Source organism: Emydura macquarii, unplaced genomic scaffold (assembly GCF_026122565.2).
Source record: "Emydura macquarii macquarii isolate MOO-44397 ecotype Brisbane River unplaced genomic scaffold, CSIRO-AGI_Emac_v2 contig_3235, whole genome shotgun sequence".
NCBI lineage: Eukaryota > Metazoa > Chordata > Testudines > Chelidae > Emydura > Emydura macquarii.
Genome location: NW_027133372.1, coordinates 296080 through 314472, shown reverse-complemented (window position 1 = coordinate 314472; position 18393 = coordinate 296080). Strand labels below are relative to the sequence as shown.

Sequence of the window (18393 nt, the reverse complement as noted above, 5' to 3'; positions counted from 1 at the left end):
TGGTGCTGATTTAATGTCTGGATTACTTTTGGGAGTCCTTAGGGATAGTGAAGCTTGGTTTGGGGATAATCAACATCCCCAGGATATATTTAACCCTTGAATTACAGAGGTAGACTGGCCCCTGAGGGAGTTCTTGGCATGGGAACACTCTCAGGCTGGTTAGTATCAATGTGGAACGGCCAGTTCTGTGGTGTGTTAGAAGCAGGTCCCTCTCAAGGAGATGTTGTTGAATGGGGACTGATTGCATGGCTCCTTCTACCCTGTTAAAAGGGGCCGTGGCCTGTATTGTCCAGGAGAAGGGGAAAGGAGCTGATGAGAGCAGGCTGCCTGCAAAGGGGAGAGACCTAACGAGCCCCGGAAAGCACAGCTCCAGGGTGAGATATCTCTGGCACAGTGGAGAGACAGTGACCGTCTGTAGAGGAGTTAGAGATGCAGTACACTAAGCAGGATGTTCCAGGGAAAGGAGGGATGAAGGAGGCAGGTGAGTGTGTGGTAGCTTGATTGGATGGAAGGGCGTTGAGCCGTTGCTAGGGTGGGGACTGGGATGGGGCAGTGCAGGGAACTGGAATGGGGGGTGCTATGTGTATGGGTTGGGTCCACCACAGAGGGCAGTTTATAGGGCTTGGGAGAGTGGGACAGACCCTGTAAAGCTGGGTACGGGGCTGTAGGGGAGGACAGGGCCTGTGGGGCTGGGGGTAGGAGGACCCATGTGAAACTGGAGCTGGGAGCTGTTACTGGTTCCCTTCAGCCTAACACTGATCCCCAAACTCCCCACCCCCCTCCCTTGGCTTCCCTTAGCCCCAGCCTGCTGGGTCCCCTGTGTGGCTGGGGGCTCAGGCAGGGGCCATGCCTGGTGCTCAGCTGGGGGTTAACATGGGGGCAATACCCAGTGCTGCATGGTGGAGGATGTAGTGGCTCACATTGGGTTGGCGCTGGAAGCCCTGTCTCTCCTGCAGCCTCTGCATGGGGTAGTTGTCCGTGGCCACATGGCTATAGCTGGGATAGCCTAGTGAGTGCAGCCGCTTGGCCAGCACATTGTTCAGCACCCCACTGTAGCCGCGTCTCCTGTGCTGGGGCAAAGTAAAGCTATGCCTCATGGCACCAAATGGGTCTGAAATGATCCAGCTGACAAGGCGGTCAGAAGTGTCCAGGAGGCAGAAGCAGGGGAAGAGGCGGATCAGGCTTTCCAGGAACCTCCTGCTGTGCTCGTTCCCCCCATAGAGCCACGTCTCGTTCAGCAGGTCAGTGTGGGAGACATCCAGGGACGAGAGCCTCACGGCTGGGTCCAGCACCACGTGGGGACAGAAAGCAGCAGGACCAAGCCCCAAGGGTCACCAATGGGGAGTCAGACCCGAGCATCATGACATTGTCCTTAAAACCCTGAGGTTTTTTTGTAAAAAAGATGATGCTGTGATGGCTGGTCTCCCTTGACAGCAGAACTCCCGCGGCCCTGACCCGTGCCTGTGACCATCAGTGTTTCCAACACTCCTCATCAGTTCTGTCCCTACCCAGCTTTCCATCAGCTCTGTCCCCAGCTCCCCCAGCCTCCCCTCTGCACCTCCCGGTGTCCTTTCACCCCTCCCAGCCCTGTGGGGGTTTCAGTGGAGTCCCCTCTCCGTATTCCAGGATGGGTGTCCCAGGGACAGGGGGAGCACGATCGCCGTCCTGTCCCCATTGCTCACAGCAGAGGAAGAGAGGGGGAGTGGAGCCACCCTGACATGCTGAGGATTCCTGTTCGCCCCTCCCCTCCCTGAGAGAAGGTGTCATCTTACTGCAGGAAGGGGGAGGAGCCGGGAGCTCTTACTGCATCAGCTCTGATTGGCTGTTCTTTCCCAAGAGGGACCTATGGGAGAGGCAGCCAATCAGAGGGGGCATCCCAGGCGGGAAGGGGGGAATTCCCAGGGTCATTGGGAGTGGGACTCAGGAGAGCCAAGTGGAGGGGAGTTGGCCAGCTCAAGGGGGTGGGGAATGGGACTAACCTGCACAGTGGCAGCTCCACCTAATGTCCCTTCGGCAGGCGAGTCGTGGCGCAGGGAGAGAGGAGCACGGCCGCTCGCTGCCCAAGCCCTGCCATGGCTGCTGGCTGATTGCAGGAGTGCCCTGTCCCCAGGGGTGCAGGTGGGGCCCCATTGCTGGCACAGAAGCTATTTGTCTCAGAGTTTCCTGGCAGAGGCCGGTGGCTCTGGGCAGGAGCTGAAGAGGGATCTCCCTTCCCATGGCTGGCCCCAGCCCTTGGCTACACGCCCCAGTCCCCGGGGGGTTCCTGAGGAAGGCTGGGCTCAGTGCCAATCCCACTGGGATTCTGCTGGTGGCAACAGGACCCCAATGCCCCAGGCCCTGCATGGGGAATAGCCTGCCAGATCTTGGGCATCCCCACACCACATTGGCCAATATCCTTGCCTCTCAGGCTGTGCCCTTCTCTACAACACCCACACCCACTGTGGGGCCCTGCGGCGCAGACAGACACTGACTGGATTTCAGGCAAGGTGCTGGGATCCGGGTGGCAGTAGGTGAAGTAGTGGTACACATCCAGCTTGACCCCCTTAGCCTGGGCGATGTCCCTGGAGGCCTCCAACACCCCGTCCCGGAACCCTGCAGGGGACAGAGATGAGCCGTGAGCAGTGGGGACAGGGATTGAACGGTGCTGTCAAAAGGGCGCCTGTATGTGGGGAGACCAGCCTGGCACAGGGGGCAGGACTCTGAGCTCCCAAACCCACCCGCCCCCGGCCTCGGGGGAGTGGATGAGGTCAGGTGAGCTGAGCACAGGCAGGGGGCTACCCCACATGTACCTGTCTCCACAGGGCTCATGGGAGCCACCCAGTAGCCTGGGGGGGGAGGGAATGGTACATCGGGGGGATCCTGGGGTTTGGCCTAGACAGGAGATATGTGCTCAGTTGCAGTGGGGCTCTCCCCAGTGCTGTGGGGCCCACGTTACCGTGGATGCAGAAGGCCTGGCCCCAATTGATGGCACTGCCCATCAGGGCCCGGTAGGCACCCAGGTCCCGGTAATACGCTGCATACGTGTTGGTGTAGAAATCAGAGTCATCTGTTGCCACCTACCAGGGAGACACAGAGCTGAGTAGGGAACTCCAAATGAATCACTGATCTGCCTTCTCCCACCAACCAAAGCCAGCCTGGCCCCTGCCCTGGGGCCCCCTAGACAGGAAAGGTCCCAAATCCCAATCCGTGCCCGCTCCCTGAGCCAGCCTGTCTCCACCTTGGTGCTGTAGACCAGGCTTTCCCATCCCATGTGTCAGCATCCAAAAATGGGTCACCAGAATGTTTCAAAGGGTCGCGTGGCAGCTCCTGTCCCACGGGGCTGGCTGGGCTCGCCTCCCTGTGCCAGCCATGGCAACCTTGGGTCCTAGCACAGCTCAGGTTAGGCCCAGCTGTCATGACCCCAATCCCTACCGCCTGAGTTAGTCTTGTTCCCTCACCAATGTCCCCTTGGGGAGAGAACCCCAGATCCCACTCCCCACCTCCCCAGAGAACCAGGCCCCCCAGGTGTAGCACGGTGGCTGAGGGGCAGCACCTCTGTGCATGGCCAGGTGAGGACGGCTTTGAACTCAGGCCACGAATCCACCAGCACCTCGTGCCCGGCCGGGTTCCCACGGTTTATGTTCATCACAGCACCGCAAACCTGCCAGAGACGAGAGGGCGGGGCTTAGAGCCGGGGAGGGAGCAGCAATTCCAGGTCTCCTAGCTCTGCCAGGGGCCTCCCAATGTTTGTCTGGGGGATTCAGTGTCTTGTGATCTGCACATTGGTGGAGTTCTTTGCCCTGCTCCAAAATGGCCGCTCTCTCCCTTCCCTGCCTATGGGGCTGGCACCACAGGTTGCCCTTAGTCAAGATGGCCGCCATCTCACAGTGATGTCACTGGGCCAAGGCCAGTGAAGACGGCTGTCTTCCCTCCCAGGGCTTACCCTCCTGGTTATGGGTCTGACCCCGGTTTTGTGGCCCCTGGGCTGGTATGGCAGGGGAGACCCTGAGCAGCGGGAAGGAGGTTAAAACCCCCACACGTTTGAGCCATGGGATGGTCATGGGGCTGTGGAGGGCACCAGAGCTACACAGCTCTCTGATTGGCTGGCATAGAGCCTACCCATGCAGTGATTGGCTGGCACAGCGCCTGCCTGTGCTGTCATTGACTGTTATGGAGCTAACCTGCCCTGTGATTGGCTGGGGAGGTCCTGCCGGCTATGCTGGGTGAGCAGCAGGAATTGGTGCTGGGTTTGGACTTTGTGAGGCGGGAGGGTGAAGTGAGGAGGGCGCGAGTGGGAGAGCAGCCAGTGCCTGGGGCACTACCCCCATGCTACTCCCCTAAGCCATAGGGCAGTTGGGCCTGCCCCTCTTCCTCCCCTGATCTCTAACCCATGACCGGGGGGGAGACAAAGGGACATTCCCCTACTTCTGCCCCATCTGGTGGTTTTCAGTCCTGGCCTGGGGCAGGCAGGCAGTGGGGGCAGGTGTAGCCATGTCACCAGCAATGTCTCAGGCAGGCGCCTCCGCAGGGTAACCTCCAGCATCTGCAGCTTAGAGGAGCAGCTCAGGAGCAGCATCTGTGGTTGGGATGGGCCCTTGGCAGCTTTCAGGGGTATGGCACAGTGGGGGGTACCTAGGATCAGAGTAACCCATCAGTTACCAGTGTCTGTCCCCACCCCCACGTGACCACAGAAAGAGGCACGATGTTAGTATCTTCCCATCCCTGTGTGACGCGCTGTCCCCCACGTACACCCTCATGGTGTGATTTGTGTATCATTCCTGTTCACCCCTCTAGTGTAACTGTGGATGGTCTCATGCAAAGCATGTCATGTAAGGTGGTGTGGAATGCTCATGACACACTGAACATTGTTGTTATGGTAGCATGTTTCCTGCAATGCCATAGCTATGTATGGGTATGAAACTCTGCTATGGCAGATCCCCAAATGTGTGTCTCACACGGCTTGAATGAGGGCAGACAAAGACGAAGCTGAGCGTCCACGCCTCCCAGATGCATGCACACAGGAACAATGGACTGGCCTGAGCACCTGATAAGGTGACGCTCGTTTGACTCAAGTGAAGGAAATCGTGCCCAGTGCCAGACATAGCCCATCAGCTGACCCCAGTGCTGTACACTGCACCCTGCGAGCTCATTATATTGTCCGTCAATTTATCAAAGAAACTGATATGTCCCATATTGTCACTTGAAGTGAAGTCTCTGCACACCCTCAATCCACACGCACTGCTTTAAATCAAACAAACAAGTTTATTGACTACAGCAAGATTTTAAGTGATTATAGATCGGATTAATATGAATGAAGAGATTAGATCACTATTAACTAAAAGGTAACTCGCATTCTAACCTCAACTTAATATTTCAGTAGCTTCTTAGTCCTTGATGTTGGCTTACCCACAAGCTGGCTGAGATGGATCTTGCAGCCAGCCTCCCCGCTGCCCCCTCCCCGTGTGCAGTTTCTCAGCGTCCTCGCTGTTGCATTGCAGATGGATTCTAAGGGAGAGCTCTAGAGTCCAGAGACAAAGATGCCTCTCTCTTTTAAGAAGTTTCCTCAATACCCCCTGGGGTCAGGTGATGCGCCATGTCCGGCGATGGGCACGATTTCCCTCACAGCAGTCAAATGAGCATCGCCTTATCAGTTGCTCAGGCCAGTCCATTGTTCCTGTGTTCATGCTTCTGGGAGGCATGGATGCTTAGGTTTGTCTTTGTCTGCCCTTATTCAAGCCATGTGAGACACACATTTGGGGATCTGCCATAGCAGTGTTTCGTATCTGTACTTATCTATGGAATTGCAGGAGACATGCTACACTAACAATAAAGTTCAGTGTGTCATGTGCATTCCACACCATCTTACATGACATGCTTTGCATTAGACCATACACCGTTACACTGTAAGGGTGAACATGACTGACACACAACTCACACTATCAGGGTGTACATGGGGTACAGTGTGTCACCCTGCAGTAACAATCCACCAAAACTAAAGCAGTCAGGGTGCAGCCCCTCTGCTCACCAGAGACCCTACATTACAATCCCAGCCTGTGGCCCCAGTCATGCCAGGGCTGGGCTGTGCAGGGCTAGCACGGCCCCAGTAGCTCCCACTCACCTGGGCAGTCTCTGTGCCAAGATAAGGAACAGCCCCGGAGAAGACAGGGGACCGGGTGCCTGTGGGGCAGTGATGTCTCTGCCTGGCAGCGCCTTGTCAGGTCTCTGCTGGGTCTCTCCTTCAGGGGCTGCTCCAGCCTCTTATCCCCGAGCGAATGAACCATTAACAGAGTCTGGGCCTGGCCCTCAGCCAGGGGCACGGCCCTGGAGTCACACGGCACGATCGGGGCCTTTGCGAGGGTAGGGGCAAGTGAGAGGGTTTCCTGGGCCAGCAAAGCAGAATTCTGAGGAAACCGAGCACAGGTAGGAGTGGGACATGAGCAAACCAGCTCTGCTGGCACCCCTCAATCCTGACCCACAGCCCTTCCCCAGCTCTGCTACTAGCCCTCAATCCTGACCCACAGCGAAAGCTACCCCATTCCTAGGCCCCCCCTCCCCCTGCAGCTCTGCCACTGCCTCTCAATCCTGACCCCCAGACCCAGCTATCCCAGGCATGGACTTCCGCACAGCAGCTCTCCTAGCTCTTTCTGCCTGTTGCTATGATGGAGGGTGGTGCTGGGAGGGGTTTCCACCTACTGCAAGATGGGAATGCCCCTGGGGTGGGGCTGTCCTGGTTTCGTAACCACCAGGAGCAATGCAGTCAGTATCTGCAGCAACCCAGTGTTGTGTTTGTTCCTTAGCTGGAACCCAGGCTGAAGGGAGAGGCCATGTTTGCAAGAACCGCTGCCTCAATACCCCCAGCTCTCTGGGATCCATCATGGCTCACCCTCCTTTTGTCTCTGTGTCCCCCTGGGAGCTCCTGGGCTACTGAGTCTCTGGGGTTCTCACAAACACAGTCACCTCCCTTGCTCCGCCCATGTCTGCCAGGTGGCCAGCGCTAAGTCACTGGCAAACTGTGCAGTGAAGGTTGCCTGGAGATGTCATGTGGCCCTTTCAGAACGTCGGGCCCAGTAAAAGTCTTACATCTGAAAACCAGGCAATGAGGAGTTGAGGTGCACGCCCACGGTCCTAAACTCTGCTCCCTGGAGCTGCCAAGAGCCCTTGGGTCCCAGCTGCCCTCAGTGTGTTAGGTGTCACTGTACTGAACGGTGGAGGGCTTAGCTGGCGCAGCTTGGCAGAGCGGTGACTGATGAGGTGGTTTAAGGGGAGCCGTTCCTCTTGGCGGAGGTGAGCCCCTCTTCCTGCCCCAAATGTGAGTGATCAACGGAAAGTTGCACAGTACCCTGAGAGATCCAGTTTGCCTCATTCCAGTGCTGAGCTGTGCACGTTGTGTCACTAAGGGGTAAGGATAGGATTATGTCACCAAAGTCATGGATTCTGTGCTCTCCAGAGACCTCCATGACATTTTCCGCTTTAGCACTGGGGCAGTGGAGCTAGAGCTGTCAGCTGGCGGGGGCACTCCAGGGTTCCAAGATGCCATGGGTGGGAAAAGAGGCTCCGATACCCTCTAGAGGGACAGGATCCCGCAGATCCCAGCACACCTGGGGGGAGATGAGGAAAAGGGGCAAGGACACCCGGATCCTGGAGCACACAAAGAGGCAGGGAGATGTGCTCAGACACCCCCCACCCCAGCAGCAGCTGCCCCAAATATCCTCACACCTGCACAGGTGCAGAGACAGTGCTCAAAGCCCCCTAAAAGTGGAGAAGACCCCAGATTTTGTCTCACAGAAGGAGGACTTCAGACACCCCTAGACAAACAGGACTCCCCGATCTCAGGGCACACATGAGAGGGAAGAATGTGGGGGTGACTGATACCCACTCACCCATCTTCATCCCCTCCAATCTCCTCATAACCTCTCCCTTTGCTGCAGCCCTGATCTGCTCTACCCGTGACCCCCACCTCTTAAATTCTCCTCCCACCAAGCATTCACATATGTCACCTTCGGATTTGCAACTAGTTTAAGCAGCTTCTGAATCATCTGCAGTCCTGCAATTACATTGCCCCCAAGGCCCTTCATAATAATATTATAAACCCCTATGGCAGAGGCAGGTTGTAGGAGCAGAAACGGTTTGTTCTCAGGCTTCTGCCGAAGGTTGGATTATTAGTGCTGTAACACCAGCACCACCATCCGCCACCCTGGCATTCTCCTTCAGCTATATGCACAGGGGCTTGGATCCGTGGCTGGTTGGCATGTAGCTTTATTGGATGGGAGTTGGTTCCAGTTGCTAGAAGTCTGAAAGCTGAGGAAGGGGGCTGAGAAGGAAGGTTGGACTGGGCTGGAGGGGGGCTGCAATATCTATAGGTAAGTTCCACCCAGGGAGGCTGGTTATGGGGCTGCAGTGGCTGGCCCCTACCCAATTCACGGCTGTGGAAAAATGTCTCACGGACCATGAAACCTGGCGACTGTAGAGGGATCATGGGACTGCCACCCTCACTTCTGTGCTGCAGCTGGCAGGGCGCTGACTTTAGAGCTGGGCTCCCAGCCAGCAGCCGCTGCTCCCAGCAGCAACGCAGAAATGAGGGCAGCAATACCGTGACCTCCCTACAGTAATCTTGCAAACCTCTCCCACCCTGACCCTATTTTGGGTTGGGCCCCCCACGGTTTCAACAAATTTCAGATTTAAATATCTGAACCCGTGAAATTTAGGATTTTTTAAATCCCACGACTGTGAAATTGGCCAGGATGGACCGTGACTGGGGTAGGGGCCTGTCCATGGGGCTGAGGCGGGTTATGGTGCTGGAGAGAGGAGAGATGTTTCTAGTTACACTGGGCTCTGTGCTGAGCCCTGGATTCTCCTGGCCACCCTGTTGGCCCTCAGCCCTGCCCCATGGAAGTTGCTGGGCCACAGGACTTTGGTAGGGAGCAGTGGCTGGTGCGGGGCTAGGGTGCTCAGGTGGGGATCATCACTGGCCCTGGGGTGTGGATAATGATGTAGCACAGGCCAGGCTGGCGCCGGAAGCCCTGGCTCTCCTGCAGCCTCTGTGCGCGGTGGTTGTCCGGGGACACGTGACTGTAGGTGGGATAGCCTCGTGCATGCATCTGCTTGGCCATGACTTTGGTCACCACCCGAATGTAGCCGTGCCCACGGTGCTGGGGCAGGGTGTAGCCGTGCACCATGGCACCAAAGGAGTCTATGAGGCACCAGCTGACAGGGTGGCAGGCAGCATGCAGGAGGCAGGAGCTGGGAAAGTAGCAGATCAGGTCAGACAGGAACCACAGGCTCTGCTCAGGTCCCCTGCAGGGCCACGTCTCATTCAGCAGGTCAGCGTGGGAGACGTCCAGGGACGAGAGCCTCATAGCAGAGTCCAGCCTGGGGAAGCAGAGAGGGGCAGGCTAAAGCCAGGGGAGGGAGGAACCGGCTAGGTCAGGGGTGGGGTATGGGCTAGGGGGTCTTTCCCCTCTAGATGGCACCACCTCCGATCCGGCCCCAGGCTGGGGGATTGGAGGCTCAGTGGGACAGGGAACATGGGGCCTTTCCCCTTGAGGGGGTGCCGGCTTCAATATGGCCCTGGGGATGGGGAACTGGCTGGTTCAGGGAAGTAGGGAACATGCAGCCTTTCCCCGCTAACGCGGGTAGGAGCAGCACTGTGTCATGTCTCTGCTTAGTGGGTTGTGGAAGGGGCATCTCCTTCCTTGTGGAAGCTTCTCCCTATTTCCAGTGCGTCCCCGGGAGCCTGACCCTTCACTGGGGACCGGAGTGAGCCGTACATGACTGAACAGGCTTTCGGGGGGAAAGATGCCCCTGCCCCAGAGTGGGGCGTGTCCCTGTGGCTGGTCTGTCTTGCCCCATAGATCTATTTGCTCCACTTTTTGTCCCACCTGGCTTTGCAGGATGTCATATTATCAGCTGTGCTGTCTATAGTCCAACCTAGCTTTGCTCCCCTGGCTCCCCAAGTTTTTCTGAAATGGCACCTCTTGTCTTGGGGGTCCTTATGTGGGGGCTGAAGCACATCCCTCCCTGTCCTGACACCCCCCATGCATGCCTGTGTACAAAAAGAGGTGAGAGCATGGGGGTAGGCGGAATGGGACTGACACATAGGAGGCAATGCACTGCAGGATATTCCAGGCCCAGCCTCTCCTGGAAATGGGGCAGGACTGCTGCCTATGGGGCCAGGGTGCTCCAGTCCCAGTCTATCCCTGCAGGGGGCGCTGGAGTGAGCAGGGCAGGACCCCCTGGTTTCTGTTTCAGCTACTGAACTGTTCTCTTGTCACACAGGATGACAAGAAGCTGCTTCCAAGCAAAAATCCCTTCTTGGTGAAAGTATTTGTGGATTCCCAGCATCCTGCAGCCAGGCCTGAGCCAGTGGAGAACAAACACCAGCTGGGTTCCAGCACAGGCAGCTAGGGGGCCTGCAACCCGAACACACAATGAGGGCAGGGACCCCTGCAATCTATTCCCAGCTTTGCCACTAACCTGCCATGTGACCGTGGGCAAGTGCCTTGTCCCCTTGTGCCTCAGTTTCCCCCACCACCACACACACTCTTTGTCTGGCTTGTTTATTTATCTCCAGCATGAGCACTTGAGGGTGGCTGGGGAGTGTCCCTCCTTCCTGAAGGGCAAGAACTGGGTCCTTTCCACGGACATAGATAAATCAAGGGTAAATTGGAGGTGGGTGAGCTAGTATCTTGGACTGGAACAACTTCTTGGGGAGCCAAGTTTGCAAATTACTCGGAAGAGCTCTTCCAGAGAATCAGACAGAGCAAAGTGAGCATCTTGCAAGACATGGGTCACAGTCACATGGGCAGTTAACAAACACCTCTGCAGGGCATAAGAGGGCAGTTGGCTTATAGAGGAGTGTGTCCAGCACCCATATCCCCTCCTCCTGCTGTGTGCACCCCACATCCCCCACTCTCCCTGCATCCCTGTGACCGCCAACTCTGCCCCCTTCCCCCGCTGCCCTGGCCCTTTTAAAGCGAAGCGAAAGCAGCTCTCCTATTGGCCGGCCGGCGCGGAAGGCGAGGCCCCCTTGTTTGTGTCGCCTGCCAGCTCTGGCTGCTCCCGGAAAGCGACCCGTGTATGTGTCTGTCTGGGAGCGTCTGTCCCACCCCTGCCGCGGGCAGCCAGGACTCCTGGGTTCTATCCCAGCTGGGGGAGGGGAGCGGGGTCTAGTGGCTAGAGCAGGCTGTAGCTAGGGGTAGTCAAGTGTATTTTTGCCAGCTTGAGACATCCCCTCAGGTTCCTGGGAGCTGCCCCAGAGCCCAGGCCCCTTCCCCCACTGACCAGCTCTACCCCCCCTGCAGCTGGGAGCCATGGGCAGGAAGCGGCTTATCACCGACTCCTTCCAGGTGGTGAAGAGGCAGCGACGGGCCCCTGACACCAAGGAGGAGAGCCCAGAAGATGGGCTCATACTCGAGCCTGGCACAGCCGGATCTCGGCATGCAGGTACAGCAGGGGGTGGGGGTGGTGCCGTCTCTGAAGCTGGGGGATGCAGAGGGGGCAGAACCACCTCAATAGCTGCAGGGTCTGGGGGCTCAGAGCTGTCTCAGGGGCCGGGACATGAGTGTACTCTGCTCCGTTCCCGTGCTGCTCACTTCGCCCCCCGCCCGCCAAGTGGTCAAGCTGGAGCTGCGGCCTGGAGCCTACCACAGCCTCCTGGCTCGGGGCTGCCCAGAGGCTCAGACTTGAGGGGGCTGCGCTCTCCGAGCTGTGGCTGTGGTCCGTCCTGGGGGCGACGTTATCCCTGCAACATACCCCACCCGCTGGGGCTGGGGGAGAGCCAGGGCCACCGGGGTGGCGGAGATGGACAGATCTGGAGCCACGGACAGACCCATAATAACCACTGTCAGTTGGGAGCTGGGCCAGTCTCTATTACTGGCCTGTATTCTCAAGCTGGGCCCCGGGGGTGACTGCTGGGTGCGGGTGCGGCGGTTCCCAGCTTGCACTGGTTGGGGGGCGTGTGCTGTGGGACCTGGGCTGTTTCCACAGAGATGCTGATCTATCTGTCTGTCTGTCCTTCCCCCTCTCCTGCTCAGAGGCGGTGCCAGTCCCAGCAGATGCTCCCCCAGGCGGCTCCCCATGCCCAGCCCAGCTGGAGATGCTGAAACAGTTCGACCTCAGCTGGGAGTATGGACCCTGCACTGGTGAGAGTCATGCCCCCTCCATCCTGAGCCAGGGGGAGCCTTGCTCCCTCCCCCCTTCTCCCCCACATTGGTGATAGCCCCGTCCCCGCCCCCTCCCCTTGCACTGGTGAAAGCTCTGACCCTTCCCCTGCACTGGTGATACCCTACCCACTCCATCCGGCAAACTGCAGAGCCCACCTCCCCCCACCCCACACTTGTGAGAGCTCCACCCCCCAACCCCCGCACTGTGAGAGCTCTGCCCTGACCCTATTCCGGTGTTCACCATGCACGGCCTGCCCATGAGGCCAACCGGCTCCCTTCTGGGGCAGCATGGGGGGATCATCCCAGTCACCTTGCCCCACAAGGCCTTGCTCATGGGGGCTGCTCCCTCCCCTGTCCCCAGGTGGCCATTGGGGCTATACACTGGGGGACACGGTGATGTGAGACTGGGCCCGTGGGGACTGAATGCCAGACCACCCTGTCCACTGCTGCCAAACAGCGCAGGGGGCCTGAACTCTGGGGTGAAGCTGGAGCAGAGTTGGCGCCCCCTAAAGGGCAAAGGCTCCTTATCCTATTCCCTTCCCCCCTGGACCAGCCAGTCCCCCCTGGCCTAGGGCTGGATCAGAGCAAGCGCCCCATAGAGGGGGAAGCCCCGTGTCCCTTCTGTCACGGATCCACAGGGTCGGCGCTATGCCCCCCACTTTGAAACAGTCCCTTGAAGGACCCCCCTTCAGTGTGCCTGACCCCCAAGGCTCCTACGCTTCCTCAAGGGCCAGGCATATGGACTCAGCACCTCCCAGATGGAGCCACTGTGCTCCCGCCCTCCTGCTTCACGCCGTGAGCTCTACCCAGCAAGTCCACCTGACCAGACGCTAGGTCAGAGACATTCACCCTCTCCAGGGTCCCGGGCTCCCCAGCTCATGAAGCTGGGCAGCTTTTCCAACAAGAGCAGGGTTCGTTAGCTCGCTGCCACACGGCACGGGGAGTGCTGAGGGTGGCACGGAGAAGCTAAGATCACAGAGCTCAGACTGGCCAGCACCTAGCTGCAGCATGGTGGAATCTCTGGCTCCCTGAAGGCCGACGTATGCAGCCGCCGGGCACCTCCCGGTCTGGTGCCCTCCTGCAGAGCAGGGCTGAGTTCCGGGGCACCACCTGCTGGGAAGCAGGTGTCAGGTGCTCAGTCCACAGGGTGCCCGTTGTCTTTCCGGGCCCTCCGTGGATGTGTGCTAGGCCTTTAATGACAGCACCAAGCGTCACGTCTGCGGCTCTGCCCCTGGAGCATTTTCAGCTTCCTTCATGCCCTGGGGCACAACCCCTCGTCCCATGGGTCACTGCCATGAATATCATTCATGGGGCGGTTACAGAAATCCCCCTTTGTCACCCCGGCCCGGGGCTGCCATGGGGCAGGGTAGGGTGGATTCAGCTGCCATTTGGAGCCCATGGTGGAACCTTTCCCTGGTTCCCTTGTCTGGGGATCCTCTGGGGGGACGGGAGGGAGCCAGAGCTGCCCCATCTTGAGCCCTGTGCCCTCCCTTGAGGGGCCCCTGTGACCCCAGGCTACCCCCGCCCCCCTCAAAGTTGAGGGCAGCACCATGCCCATCCACTCTGCCCAGGGCTCAGCCTGCTGCCCACCATGCCATGGCCTTTGGCTGCCTATGCCCGCCCGTCAGCCCCCATTCACCCTTCACTCTCTTGCTGGCAGGGATCACCCGGCTGCAACGCTGGGAGCGAGCCAAGTCCCTGGGGCTGAGCCCCCCCATCACTGTTTGGGAGACACTGCTGGAGCATGAGGGAGACCCCAGCTTCCTGCACTGGTTGGTATTGCCCCCCCGACCCTTTCCAGGGGGCTGTGGGTCAGGCGTGAGGGACATCAGTTGATGTGTGTGTGGTGCTTTCCCAGCTGCTGCCCAGTAGCATCGTCCCCCGGGAATAGTAAACCTCCCCCAGACAAGCCCTGCTGTGTGTCCGGGGAAATGTGATCAGTCTCCTGGGTGCATTAGCTGGAACTCAGCCCCTCCCCCTTCGCTCCCAGCGGCTTGGCTTGGCTTGGAGGGAGCTTTGTGCATAGATCTGAGGGGCCCAGGCTGTGGGTTCTCCACAAGTGGCCATTGCAGAGTTCCACCCACCTTTGCAGGAGCAGGCTCTGGGGTCTGCTCCTTAGCCCCCTCCTGCAGCTTTCCATGGAGAAATGCAGCGTCTCCCCTCGCCGTTGTGAAGCAGTGCTCCCTCCCCCTGCAGCGACATCTGCCAGTGTCTGCAGAGAGCCTGGAACCACAGCGCCCAGACAAGGGGACCTGCCCCAGCATCTCAGTGAGGTGTTAATTCTGAAACCTAATGAGGGTGATTCAAATGATGGTGCCAGCACTGACTGGCAGGGAAAAGCACCCCTGTTGTGTCTCCCACAAACTGCACCCTGCAGCACAGCGCCCTCTAGTGCCACACTGGTGCCAGCACTGACTGGGAGGGGAGAGCGCCCCCATCTGAGCCCTGCTCCATTCAGTCCCTGGCATTTTCCAGCTCTCCCAGCCCATGATTGCCCCCTCCCAACCGTGCTTTGGGGCTTGGCCCTCTTGGCCCTGAGGGCTGAGCAAAGGGAAGGAACAAATGAAGGCGTTTAAAAAGGGAAGAACAAGAGCTGTCCCCCCCCATAGAGGCTCACCATCCCTGAAAGCCGATAGCCGTGGGACCCAGCCACATCATTGCCTTAAGTCGACCATAAAATTATGTCTCCTACAGACCCACCACAGCGACACTGCAGGGAACCAGCTGCATTCCAGGCCTTCCAGCTCTGGCGCAGCCCGGTGGAGGGGGTGGGAGAGTCAGGCTGCAGAGCCAGGACCCCTAGAGTAACCCTGCTTTCTCTGCCTTCCTCTGCAGCCTCTGGCATGGCTACCCGTTGTGAGAGGGGCACGGCTGCCCCCCCATACAGAGAAGAAGGGGGAAGCATGCTGCTGCCTGGACTACCTGTCACTTGTTTGGGTTCCTGATTGGCTCTTTGGAGGGGGGTTCCCCTGGTAATTGGGGTATGGGATGCCCAGGGCCTATGTTGGATGGGCAAGCCCAGCCCTGCACGCCATGGTCCTGGCAACCCTAGACCAAGCTGTGCTTTGTCCCATCAGCCATTGAGGGCCGATTCCAGATTAAAGGCTTGTTTGAGAACCCCCGAGTGGTGAATCCTAGTTCCTGGGGCAAGGCAGCTGCAGGAGGGCCATGTGCCAACCTACTGTGCCATGGCATGAGTGGGCTGCACTTAGGCAGCGTCTCCTCTGAAGCCCCCAGGCACCAGGGGAAAACACAGCACTCCAACTTCAGTGCAGAGACAGGCCCTCTAGAGACGGACACCTGTAGGGGGCCCATGCCCTCTCCTTACCTCTGCTCCCACACAACCCTTACATCCAGCTAGCCTCCTGCTCTAGAGCTGCATCACACACTGCATGCTCTAGAATCAGGCCATGGCACAGGCTAGAAACTAGTCACAGCCGGCTAGGGCGTAGGCAATCTAGACCCACAGAGCACAGGCTAGTGTCCCCGTGTGCTCCCATAAGGCAGATGGTCTAGAACAGTTTCTCAACCAGGGGTATCTGTACCTCTGGGGGTACACAGAGGTTTTCCAGAGGTCTTCCAGGGGGTACATCAACTCATCTAGAGCATAATTTCTCAACCTGTGGTATGCATACCACTGGGGGAACGTGAGACACAGGCAGGGGGTACCTGGGGAAAAGCAGAATGAAAGGGAGGCAGGCGGCAGCTGCTGACTTATGGGAAAACCAGGCAGCAGCAGCCCGCTTCCCACCTGCTCCCAGCTGGGAGGCATGTGGCAGCCCCCAGCTTCTGGGGAAGGTGAACAGCAGCCCTCACTTTCTGCCCAGTCACAGCTCCCAGCTGGGATGTGGGTGGTAGCTGCCAGCTTCTGGGGAAGGCACATGGCAGCCACCCGCTTCCCGTCCGGTCCCAACTGGGAAGCGAGCGGCCGCCACCCGCTTCCCACCAGGAGCCAGCTTCCAGGTGGGAGCCCAGTGGTAGCCTCCTGTCTCATGAGCGGGGCTCACAGCTGGGTGGCGACCACCCGCCTCCTGGATCTGAGCCAAGCGACAGCCTCCAGCGCCCCGGCTTGAAGATGGGCAGCAGCCGCCTGCCCACATCCATGGGTCCCAGCCTGTGTGGAAGCCTCCTCTGCCCCAGCTTGGATTGGGTGGCAGTCGCCCACCTCCTGGGCTGGCAGCCAGGCAGCAGCCATCTGCAACTTGTCCAGGTGGCAGCCCCCTCTCCCTGGCTCGAACCCCAATACCCAGAAAACTTGTCAATTTTACGGCTCCCACTGCTCTAGCTGAGCCGTGAAATTGACACCTATGACAGCCCCACATTTTATCAGTTATCCCCTTTTTCCTCTCTCTCTCGCCCTCCTTACCTGTCTCTCTCTCACCCCTATCTCCGCTCAAAGCTATGGCAAAAAATTTGGCGCGGCGCTTTATATTTCCCAGCATTGGCATGCCGCTCAAAGCCTTCTAGCTTTGGCCAACATCACCTCTAGCCCTCCTCCGTACTTGAGTTGTGCACCTCTGGTGTAAAAGTGGCAACCCTCCCCCACTAGATCTGACATCTGTCATATCACAGCCTTATATACTCAGCCCTTCTTCCAACGTATGGCTCACAGTCTGTAAATATAAAATCCCGTGGAAAAGTGAGTGTTGGGGTACTTATTAAAATTTTCAGAAGTTAGGGGGTACTTGCTACTTAAAAGGTTGAGAAACACTGATCTAGATAGTTGCTGAGTTTTACACCAGACTACATAAAAAGCACTAGCAAAGTCAGTACAATCTAAAATTTCATACAGACAATGACTTTATATTGCTCTATAACCTGTATGTTGAAATGTAAGTACAATAGTTATATTCCACATTGATTTATGCTAAAAATTAGCAATTTTTCAGTAGAGTGCTGTGACGCTTTAATATTTTTGTCTGATTTTGTAAGCAATTAGTTTAAGTGAGGGTGACACCTGGGGTACACAAGACAAATCAGACTCCTGAAAAGGGTACAGTAGTCTGGAAAGGTTGAGAACCCCTGGTCTAGAACCATTCGGCTGTCATCTGTTCTGTACCGCCATCTGGCAGATGGGCGTGCTCTAGCCCCGTATGGCAGCAGACTACCCCAGCTGATTTAGCACTGTTGCTACTCAGTTCCAGAAGCGTGTTTTTCTCTGTCCAGGGCACCAGCTCCAGAATGTCAGTGAGCTGTCAGCTCTAGAACATGTCCTATGTGGGGCAGCTCCAGCACAAGCTGTTCAGCTTTAACGCCTGCAAGTCTAGAACCTCACCAGGGTGTCTTGTGAGAGCCTGGGTGGACCCTAAGCTCAAACAGTTTGCAGCCTGGGAGGCTGGAACTGTGTCATTTCCCCACCCGCAGGGCAAGTGAATCCTGCCCCACTCACAGGCCAGCATGAACCCTTGGGGCAGAAGCACTCACCGGCCCAGGCCACTCACCTTGCAGCAGCAGCACCAACCTTACAGTGTGAAAGAGTCACCCACTGCTGGAGACTGGGGTCTTTTCCCTCAGATCTGGCCCCAGGGCGGGGGACTGGCTGGCTCAGGCCATGGGAGACAGAGCCTTTCCCTCAGGGGTGCCGCTTGTGACCCCATGTGCTTGGCTGGCCTGAGGGATGGCTGTTGGCCTTTCCCCGTGCCGCACCGTGGGCTGAGGCTAGAACCCTCCTGCCACCCCAGGAGGAGCCAGAGACTCCCCCCTCCTCTGTTCTGCCAGTCCCTATGTACTGCCACCATGGGCACGTGTTAGCCGACCCTCTGGGGGGCAAGGAGCTTCAGAGCTGGGTGAGGGGGAAAGAGGAGTAGAAGGACCCAGCACCCCAGTGAGGGGTGGGGGGCTCAGTCAGTGCACGGAGGTGTCTCCCTGGCGCCCAGGGCTCAGAGCTGGGTGGCTCTTGCCCCAAGTCAACATGGGCAGCCAGCAACTGTGGCACCCGGGGGGCTGAACCTCTGACCAGAGCAGTTGTGTTAGCAAAGGGTAGGGGCAACCCCAGGGAGCCACGCAGGGAAACCAGAGCAAGCCAGGTTCCTGGGGTTGGGCCAGGCCCATCAGCACCGCCTGCCCCCTTGCCACATCCCGCTGCCTGCAGTGCCCCCTGCTGGGAGTGGCTGGCAATGGAATAGCCAGGAGCTACCCTATAGACAGCACTGCCACCCTGCTTCCTGCAGTGCCCCCTGTTGGGAGCCACATTCCCACAAAGTAGGGCAGCTACCACGGGTCAAGCACTGAGGTTAGTTCCTGGTGCCTGTCC

General features: G+C 58.2%; 1 protein-coding gene and 1 pseudogene across 2 annotated transcripts; one reads left to right on the top strand and one right to left on the bottom strand.

The window, feature by feature from the left end:
- Window positions 1-833: 833 nt before the first annotated feature.
- LOC137142611 (uncharacterized) lies at window positions 834-9335 on the bottom strand (annotated as a pseudogene).
- Window positions 9336-10988: 1653 nt separating this feature from the next.
- Window positions 10989-15337, top strand: POLD4 (DNA polymerase delta 4, accessory subunit). Of its 2 annotated transcripts, XM_067531993.1 has the most exons (5): window positions 10989-11053; window positions 11280-11421; window positions 12012-12119; window positions 13801-13912; window positions 14976-15337. In XM_067531993.1, the coding sequence occupies exons 2-5, from the start codon at window positions 11289-11291 to the stop codon at window positions 14998-15000; spliced, it is 378 nt and encodes a 125-aa protein (XP_067388094.1). In that variant the 5' UTR covers window positions 10989-11053; window positions 11280-11288; the 3' UTR covers window positions 15001-15337. The 2 variants fall into 2 exon arrangements, with proteins under 2 accessions (XP_067388094.1, XP_067388095.1); XM_067531994.1 differs by lacking the exons at window positions 10989-11053; window positions 14976-15337 and adding an exon at window positions 14835-14968 and having other exon boundaries at window positions 11063-11421.
- The last annotated feature ends 3056 nt before the right edge of the window (window positions 15338-18393 follow it).

Coding starts and splice junctions, on each gene's coding strand:
- POLD4 (XM_067531993.1), top strand. CDS start 11,289: ATGGGCAGGAAGCGGCTTATCACCGACTCCTTCCAGGTGGTGAAGAGG. Junction 11,422..12,011: donor AGCCGGATCTCGGCATGCAG/GTACAGCAGGGG, acceptor TCTCCTGCTCAG/AGGCGGTGCCAGTCCCAGCA. Junction 13,913..14,975: donor GACCCCAGCTTCCTGCACTG/GTTGGTATTGCC, acceptor CTTCCTCTGCAG/CCTCTGGCATGGCTACCCGT.